This window comes from Benincasa hispida, chromosome 3 (assembly GCF_027475165.1).
Source record: "Benincasa hispida cultivar pf3 chromosome 3, pf3_genome.v1.1, whole genome shotgun sequence".
Classification (NCBI taxonomy): domain Eukaryota; kingdom Viridiplantae; phylum Streptophyta; class Magnoliopsida; order Cucurbitales; family Cucurbitaceae; genus Benincasa; species Benincasa hispida.
The window spans coordinates 22,859,102-22,869,164 of record NC_143480.1 but is presented as its reverse complement, the minus strand read 5'-3'; the positions used below and the strand labels follow the sequence as shown (position 1 = coordinate 22,869,164).

The following is a 10,063-nucleotide window of genomic DNA, read 5'->3' as shown; positions in this document are numbered from 1 at the left end:
AAGCTTTGCTTTAATTATCTTATACAACATTATAATTTCCTACTTTTTGATTTGTTTTACGGAATCGCCAATTAATCTGATTTTTTTTCTTCTCGAAACGTGGAGTCTTGGATTTGCATATTGGTCTATTCATTATATGGAAAATCCTAATGTGAGAATTGGATTATTCAAAGTTGGTTTTGAGCTATATAATAAATAAATGAGGCTATGTTATAAGTTTAGAAAGTATGTTATAATTTCTCCAACTTTTAAGAAAAGTTTGTATTTCATATGTCTTTAACCGTTATAATATTTATTACATTCCTCAACTTTCAATTTCTTTTTCGATTTTAATTGTAGTAAATCTTTGATTTTTTTTTTTTTTTGAAAAAAACATTAAATTAGTGGTCCTTAGAAAACTTGTTCATCTATGTAGTTATATACATATGAGAACCATTATTAAGATATTTGGATAATTTCAAAAGTAAATATGAAATTATGAGTAGAGTAGAGAATATCATACATAAAACTAATTTTTTTTTTTAAAAAAAAGCTTATCTAGTTTGTTATATTGATTGAAGTAACTTGTATGGATTTGATTTTACCAAATATCATTTTCAATCTTCTATGTTTCTTGGAGAGAGAGGGTGTCACATAGATATGTATAATGCTAATATATATATATATAATATAAAGTGGGTTTTTTTTTGGTTGAAGAATGAAGAATACATGCACTTGTGAGAAAAAAAAGTGGGTGTGGGTGAGGCTGCGGCCTTTCACAATATATATCCATCAATTTTGTTATCTTAACCAAATCTTACTTTATGAATCATATCAATTTAATGGTTTTTCGGTGGCCTTCCCAATCCCCGTGACAACTCCTTATTCATTCTCTACCTTAATTTCAATAATATTATTAAATTTTTCGATGCAATTTCATCCAAAGTTTAGTATTATATCAGAGATTAGATTAATTGAAAAGAAAAAAAAAGAGATTAGAAAAGGGGGTTGGGAAATTTTAATGGAAAGTAGTTTTTCCTTCCATCACTTTCAAGTTTCACCCCATTTTCCAAAGTTTTTTCACAACAAGAATCTCGCTCCCACTTTCTTATCATTTCTTTCAATTACGATTTTACCCCTCTCCATCTTCATATTTCCTATTATGCTTTTTGGATAACGTTCATTCCTACCTCTGCGTACCGTAGTCATTTCTATATCAAACTTACATTTTTTCTTTCAATTTCGTATCTTTTATTTAGGAAGTGTTCTATTAATTTTATGTATATGTGTGTGTATATTCGTTCTAATAAAGTTTGCTATCAACTTATAAAGAAAAATCTTAAAAGTCACTTCCATTTACATTACAACAAAATTTAAAATTTTAAGGACAGACGACACAGAGAGAGAGGAAAAAAAAAAGTCAAACAAAAAAAAATTAAAAAGGTTAGGGATATTCTCTTTTACAATAAAAAGCCATATCTATGATCTTTTTTCTTTACCTTTCCCTTTCCCCATTTTTTGCTTTTTCACACAATCTCCCCCTTCTAATCCTAAAAACAGAAAAAAAAAAAAAAGGAAAAAAAACGAAGTACAATTTTTCTTTTAGGATTATAAAAAAAAAAAAAAAAAAAAGTAACTGGTAATGGTGGAGATAGATGTAAATGGAGATTAGAGAATTAGAATCTTAGAATTCTCTAGGGTCGACGAAAATGGACATGCCAGGTGGCGATTTAGTCCAGTCACCGACGGAGCCATCGCTGAAATCTTCACCCAACCGCTTCATACACCAAAGATCTTCCTCACATGACAGCATTTTCCAGTGAGGAATGGCGGCTCTGAGTCGCTCTCTGGCGGAAACCTCCGTCGCCACCACGCCACACCCTTTCTCTTTAGCCAGATTATGTGCATACCCACACAGCGCCTTCACCATTCTCCCAGCTTCGGGTCCCTCTCCGCCCAGCCCATACATAAAATGCAACCCAAACGGCGTGAAGAGCTCCGGAACCGACGGGAGCCTGAGCCAGGGAAACGCCTTGTCCAAAACGCGTGTCGTTCTAGCGAAACTCCGCTTAAGGCGTGAAACTCCACGTACTTGAAGCCTGAACACGTCATTGCAATTCCAAACACTAAGAACCGCCCAAGATTGGGGCGGTTCGAGTAAGAAACGGTCTGAACCGGGCCAGGTGTGTGGCGTGTAAGTGCCACGTGGGATAGCGAGGAAAGTGCCGAGAGTGAGGGGGTTGTTAAGGATGGCGTCAATATCGCGAGGGAAAAACTCAGTGGTGGAGAAACGGCGGCGATAGAGAATCTCAGCGTCGGAGCGTGAGAGTGGGAGGATAGTGACGCGTTTGGACAAAGGGAGTGGATGAGCAAAAACAGGGTTGACAAGGATGGCCGGTGTACGGAACTTGGAGTATTCGCATTTTTCAGTGAACAAATTAACCGACGCTACGTTGTCTTTTTCCGTTGCTATGTACGAATACTCTGCACCATTATCTCTGAACCACTCCTCCATTTTCTTCACTAACTTAATCCCAATTCCCATCCTCCTGAAAAAACGCCCTCCTACCATAAATATGACATATCACATAATAATATTATGTAGAGCCAAAAATAAAACAAACAAACAAACAAATAAATAAATACCGATGAGCAGGAGAAACACGGAGGCCTAAGATGTAAGCGAGTTTAGTATAAACAGGGAGGTGTTTTTGGGGGTGATGATCGGAGTTAGGGATGGCAGAGCGGGAGAGTTTTTGACCGCATGTAACGGTTTTAATACAGCCCCTAATCATCCCCACTATCTCGTTCTGATCGCCCATCGCCGCCACCTGTTGAAACGGCAAGAAATACCCATAAATGAGTGTGAGACACAAAACCCATAACAAGCACCAAATACAAATACCAATAACCTTTCGCATTTATAAGAGAGAGAGAGAGAAGGGAGTTACGGAAAAGGAAAAGGACAAAAGGGGGGATTGGACAGACGGAGGAGAAAAAGGAAAAGAGGGGAAAAAGAAAAATACCAGCATAAGGAAAGCAGGGGAGTTGCGGACCCTGCAAATTGGGTCACCTAAGAGGTCGGTGAAAAGACAGAGTTTGCCGCTTGGTCCGACTTCACATCTTCGTTCAACATCTTCCACTGCTATACAATCTTCACTAGCATCGAACTCTCTAATCACTATCGAATCTCTCTTTCTTAACATTTTTCTTTTCCCAAATCAAAAGAGAAAAGGAAAACACATGCAGATGTGAATTTGAAGACGAAACAGAGCAGAGAAGAAGAGGGGTTTATATAGGGTGAACTGCCCACTCTGGCAGCCTTTTCGAGGCCCGGAAAATGGATATCCAATCCAAATAACGTGGGTTATAAGAAACAAAAGGGCGAGTGCGATTTTAGTATATGGGAGTGGAAAGAAGAGGAGAGAGGGGGTTTTTATAAAACGGATGATTACCAAAATCCTTTTACAAAATAAAACGGAAAAACTCGCTGACTTGGAAATCGGAGGGCCACCTTTCTTTTCCCCCCCTTTATTTTTGGCTAGATTAATATTAATTAATATTACTATTAGTAAAGAAAAAGATGCAAATGTTTTATCACTCCACAGGATTCCTCAATGACTCTTTAAAATATCTATCTTAATTTCAGCCACGCTCTCCCTCATTCTATTTAATAATTATAATATTAATTCTTCTCCTATTTTCTACAATGAAAAACAATAATTCCATATTAAAATAGTAAAAAGAAAAGAAAACGGTAGTACCCTACAAATAAATGATATTAGAATTGGAACACAAAAAGAGAGAGAATAGCAAAAGTTTTAAAGAGGAAGAGGAAATGGCGGCTATGGCTGCGCTGTCATGGTTTTAAATGGCTTCTCATTGGTTTTTAATCATTTATTTCTATGAAACCAGACCTCTCCTATCATCACCTCCTTCTATAATCATTACGCCCTTTCTCCATCCCCTTTCAGTTTTTTCTCTCTCCCTCCCCATTTCTAATTAATTAATTATTAAATTTCATTGATCAATTATCAATAACCTTTCAAATACCCGTTAGAATCAACGCTTATTCATTACGTTACCTAGTTGCACAAGGAATTATTGGGTAATTTATACTTGTGCGGTGAAAAAAGTTAACCGTTTGTTTTCAACCGGGTAAATTTTGAAGCAATATGAAAGTGGGTTCATGTCATGAGCATGATATGGTGTGGTGCTGAAGGTGTTAAAGAAAATGGGAAATTTCATTAATAAAATTCACAACAAGAATTGGGACGCGGCGCGTTGGATTCAATGCTCCTACCATTTTGTTGGTCGTTGGATATTGTATAAAGTGGTGGGTTAAACGCATTTCTTAAGCTAAGTAATAGTTTTTCCATGTTTATCCACATTATTACCTCTAAATCAATCCAATCCTAACCTAATTAATGGTGCATTTGAAATACATTTTCAAGTGTTTAATTTAAAAAACAAGTCATTTTAGAATAGATTTTGGAGTGTTTGATAACTAGTTTTTCAAATATATTTTAATCCATTTTTATTACAAGTGTTTAAAAAAAAATGATTTTTTTTTTTTTTTTAAAACACTTTTTTTTCAAGTCAATCCAAACCAACCGTAAGACTTAATAGATAATGATTTTATTTTTAGTTTTATTTTCTGAAATTATGTTTGTTTGTGTTTTCTCTCAATTTCTCTATATCGATTTTCACATGTAATTTAAAAAGAAAAAGACATTCGAATTCTTAAACAAATTCTCAAACAAAAATAAATATCTAAAAATTATTTTTAAAGTTTGATTTGGTTTTTGAAAATACAAGTAGATAGTGGATACAAAAACACATAAACTTAGGATGGAAGCCATATTTATAAACTTAATTTTAAAAAATGAAAAATAAGATGGGACACAAATAAGTTGAGATTTTGCAGTATTTTGTTTAATATTATATATGAGAATGAAATATAAGTATGTGGTCGAAATGAGCATATCTTAATTAATATAGTACTTATACTACTAATCTTAAAGTTAAAGGTTTGATTTTTCCACTTACATGTTGTAAGAAAAAAAGAGTATTCCACCATTTTTTTAACTGGAGAGAAAATAACATAGGTCAATTATTAATGAATTTTCCTTACTTGAATGATTATGACCTTAAAGTTGATTCTTAAATATTTAAAATATATATACGAAAAGAAGGATAATTCAATTTATATTGATGATTTGTACTATCGATCAGTTAAAAAAATTATATTATATTATAAATAAAATTGTGACCAATTTATAAATTAAATTAAATTAAAAATTGGTCGACCTTGAATCCTTGATGATCATAGTTTAGGGTCGCAATGATCGTGACCTTTGTCATGATTATTGACGGCTGAGATTTTGCCACGAAAAGGATGGGTAGATTTCATTAGGGACACCTACCCCTACCCTTCCCTTTCAGAAAACTGCCACCGCAGTCCTACACATCATCTCACTCAGCTACCCCTTAGCCTCTCCAGACAATTTTATTTACTTCTCTATTTTTTCTTTTTATTTTGCATTTGTTCTAAATAAATAGTGTAGTGTAGTATAGTAGGAGCATGGTGGGTGATGAATTGGCAGGGCATGTAAACTCTGCCATTTCCATATTGGCATAATCGTAATTATCTCTAACAACAGCCCCACTTCCATATACTCGCCGTTACGTCATCCCTACCCTAATTACCATTTAATTATCCAATCATTTACTCTTAATCTTCCAATAATTAATTCATTAAACTCCGTTTTGAACCGGTTTTGTGGGCCATGCCATGCACACTGACTCACCCTCAGCTCTTCCAATTTCTTTAAAAACTAATTTTAACTTGGAAAATGACGTGTTTATATTTTATGTTAATAACCACTTTTAGAGTAGGAGACTTGCAAAGTCAATTGAGAAACCACCCCTCCCCCAAGCTTGGCTTTCGTAGATATTTTTATTTCCATTTTGTATTTTTTATTTACACATGTTTTTAAATTCGTTTATTATCAAGACTTCAGACTCATCACCTAATTTAATCATAAATTTATAAACTTACTGTAATTTCTAAAGCTTTTATTTAAATTATGCATCAAACAAAGCTTTCACACCACATAAATAGAAGAAAATAAAAAAAGAGTTAGAAGTATGAAATTGACGTAATTAATTTTTTAATATTCTAGACAAATAAAACTTGGAAGACCTTTGATTTGACATCCGCTTCCATTTCTTTAAATCCTTTCATTATTGTCTTTACTTCTCTAATAATACCCTAATCTATGCTTCCTCTCAAACCTTAAAAGAATCTAATTTTGATTCATTCGATGATACTAATAACAAACAACCATTTTCTATAATCATAAACTAATCCAACTTGCATTTTGTCTAATATAATCCAATCCGTCCATCCATCTCAATAGCGTTACATAAATATAATCTCATCTAATTTGAAGGGTTCTTCAATTAAATTTTTAACAAATATTAAAAAAAGTAGGTATCCCACAGTAAAAATGTTTAAAGAAGTGATGAGCTTCAACTACTATAAAAAAAAATCTATACATTTGATTTGAAAATACTCCCATTTACAGATTTTTAAGCTTAATATACTAACTCAGTAGTGTCAATGATATAATGTTCTTATAATTGAGATACGGAACAAATTATCCAAATAATATTTCACATAATAGAATTTTTTTGTTTGTGATTTTTTCTTCAGTTTAGTGTTTCTTCAAAGTACTTCTGGTGTTTGTCAAATATATTCGTTTCTCTCTCTCTCTCTTTTTTTTTTTTTTTTTTTTTAAAAAGAAATTAATATAATATGAAGATAGAGAGAATAGGGGGTGGTATAGAAGTGAGAGATGGGAGATATGTGAATAATTAGAAGTTACTGTTGAGGTTTGTGAGTATATGAATGATTCAAGCAGAGAGCTCCATGTGTTGTCCACTTCTTTGCACAGTTGTCTTTGTTTCTCTATCTCTCTATACACAATATTATTTTTGGAGGGTAATGATCAAATTTGTCAAACAGGTAAATTGCCAAGAAGCTCACAATCACCAACAAAAAAAATAATTAAAAATTCAAAAAAAAAAAAAGAAAAAAAAGAGGGAAATAATCTACATTTATATTTTTGTTGAAAGCTTCTCCAAAATTTCCAGCGACAGCCACGTACGTGTATAAATTAAAAAATAATTAATTCTAACCCATTAATCTCCCACTTAAAGAACTGAGACAACCCAAGTTGCCAAATTTCTCATAATCTAAAGAATAATTACCAACAAATCTAGATTAATATATACATTTTTTTAACAAAGAAAAAGTGGATCCCCTTCCACTAAATTAGAAAGTAATTGGAATGAATGAATACAAAGAATCTAGGTACCCACCCAACCAAGTTGGTGAAATGGAGTGGAGTATATATAAATTATATACACACATATATAGGGAGAAAGCACGTAGAAATTAAATAGATAAAAAAAGAAATATTAGAATTAGATGTAAGAAAAAAGAGGCAGAAAAGGAAAGTAGGGCCTAGAGATATTCATTGATGTTGATATAAATTGGTGTTGAATGTACATTATATAAATATGGTACATTGAAAGTACACTTGTAAATATATATTTATATCACTTCCATAGTACAATTGGATTTCAGGCCATTTGTAGGCATTAAATTTGCATATGTTTTTGCCCCACTTCTATTTTCACCTTACATTTCTATTCTTTTTCTTTTATTATCTTTCTAAAAATTAACCACTTTTTCTTTTATTTCACGTGTTTGTTAGGAATGGATTTCTTTTATAAAAATTAATGTGTATTTATATGTCAACTCATCGGGAAATTTAAGTTTATGTATGTATTAATTAAAGTAATCTTTGATGACCCATGAAGCGTCAAATTAGAATAACGAACATATCAAATTTGGACGATCTGACATTACTCAAAATGATAAGATAAGATGAATATATCCTTTTCCGACGAGATACGTGGTCTTTTATATAAAATGTCAAAATTAAATGATTACATGAGAAAAATGATGAGAGTCATATTAAATTTCATTGGTGAAATTATCATATTTGATAAGTTATGTAAAAAGTTGAGTTAAATGAGTACGCGACAAGTTGAGTTAATAAATATAATATTCCTCCACTGGATAAGAATTTCAACTATCCCTCTTTAAATAGTAACTCTACTAAGTGCTCCAATAAATCAATCATTCCTAAGGTGAGAGATCCATATTTAGAAACTTTTTATATTTAGCAAATTAAAGAATAATATATGTCTCTAATATATCAAATGATAGGATAATCATTACTTCATTTTCTAAGGTAAAAGTTGTGAAATCACTCTTGAAATACATGATACTTCTTTTTTTTTTTTTTTTTCCTTATTTAACTCTTAAGAATTTTTTGGATTTAAAATGAACTATTCAAGCATCACGTTTCATAAAAATTTCAACTTTAATATTTATTATACGTTGAGTTCTAATAAAATATTAAAAGAATAGTTGTCTCACACCAAAAAAATTTAAGAAAGTGATGTTCTCCAAATACTATAAAAGAATCTAAGACTTTAGTTTCAAATTATAATCCTAATTAGAAAAACATTTTGAGTTCGAGTGTTGTTAATTTTAGTAAAATTTCTTTTTGTATTCTCTAATTTAAGGGTGGAATTAAAGGATATGAATAGTACACACAATTTTTGAAAGAGTATTCTTGTAAATGGGATTTGGAAAGAGAATCAACAATTTTTCTCATAGTGAATTTTCTTCTGCGTGATCATGGTTTATCTCCAAATTTAAAGTTTTCTACGTAAATTCCTGTATCTCCTAGTCTTGTTGTTTTCTTTTAACTTCCCCATTTTTTTATTCATACCGTAATAATGAGAGATTCATTTCAATATAAAGATACACGTCAACGGTTCGACAAATAATATTTTCCATAAAAAATAAAGAGCATATATAATAAAACCAAATTAAAATATTTAAATTGATATACAAAGATTTCAATCTTGTATTTCAAAACCTTAATTGCATGACTTTGATTTTATAATATAGTTTTTGATATATATATATATATATATATATATATATATATATATATCACAACTAGACAGCTACCATATAGCTAGGTAATGTATAGGGGTAGTAGACTAGGTAGAAATCCAGATTCCATATATTACAAGAGACAAAGAAAATATACATGAAGCTGTTCATTTTCTGCAACTGTTACATTATGTTTCATTGTCTGCCATTAATTTTTCATAAGCTCGTTTTTTAATACAAAAACTTTCATCTGTCCCTTCTTAACATTATTATTTATTAACATAACAACATGAAATTCGATGTTCAAATTTATAGATCCAACGACGAAACCAAATCAAGCAGCAATATATATATACACTGTATTCAAGATAATATGATCAACACTTCTAATTATTTCATTAAAGTATAATATGTTTAATCTATTCTTACTTCTTTTTTCATGAAAAAAAATGGATATTATATTTAGGAGTTAACTAAACTATCATCATTGTATTTTATTGCATTAATGTTTATAAATTATCTTTTTAAGAAGTAGCTCAAGCTTAATCATACAAATTTTCAGGAAAAAAAAAGGGGTTGGGGTTAATTTTGCTTATATTCGTTATAAAAATAATACTTGATGATGATGTTGGATGACAGTAACAAACACAATAATTAATAAAGGACCAACGATAATGACGTTGATTAAGACGTTAATGACGAGCACATAAATATTTAGTATAACACCAACCATGCTTAATTATCATATTAAATCAACTTTAATAATTTGCAATGAAATTGGATTATATGCTAATTAAGCTGTTTACATTAATTATATATATTAATGAAAATGAAATTTCTTTGGACTTTAAGACATTTTCTGCAATTATTTCTCAACACAATGATTGTAAGTCAAAACAAAGAGAATTGGGCATATTACTTTGAATATACTTATTAAAATATGAAATTAACATAATAAATCAAGATTGAAATTAATAGATTAGATCACAAACGAAGATTCTTTTGTTCTTGTTCGTTCTCTTCATTATTATTACAATCATC

General features: G+C 31.0%; 1 protein-coding gene across 2 annotated transcripts; it reads right to left on the bottom strand.

Moving 5' to 3' along the window:
• Nucleotides 1-1,306: 1,306 nt before the first annotated feature.
• On the bottom strand, nt 1,307-3,762 carry LOC120074201 (putative N-acetyltransferase HLS1). 2 transcript variants are annotated; one of them, XM_039027252.2, is made up of 3 exons: nt 3,006-3,762; nt 2,626-2,810; nt 1,307-2,528 (listed from the first exon to the last, which is right to left on the bottom strand). In XM_039027252.2, exons 1-3 carry the CDS (start codon nt 3,183-3,185, stop codon nt 1,664-1,666), a joined length of 1,230 nt encoding a protein of 409 aa, XP_038883180.2. In that variant the 5' UTR covers nt 3,186-3,762; the 3' UTR covers nt 1,307-1,663. The 2 variants fall into 2 exon arrangements, with proteins under 2 accessions (XP_038883180.2, XP_090168314.1); XM_090312188.1 differs by having other exon boundaries at nt 1,307-2,544; nt 3,006-3,384.
• Between the last annotated feature and the right edge of the window lie 6,301 nt (nt 3,763-10,063).

Coding starts and splice junctions, on each gene's coding strand:
- LOC120074201 (XM_039027252.2), bottom strand. CDS start 3,185: ATGTTAAGAAAGAGAGATTCGATAGTGATTAGAGAGTTCGATGCTAGT. Junction 2,811..3,005: donor CCCCTGCTTTCCTTATGCTG/GTATTTTTCTTT, acceptor CCGTTTCAACAG/GTGGCGGCGATGGGCGATCA. Junction 2,529..2,625: donor CGTGTTTCTCCTGCTCATCG/GTATTTATTTAT, acceptor GCGTTTTTTCAG/GAGGATGGGAATTGGGATTA.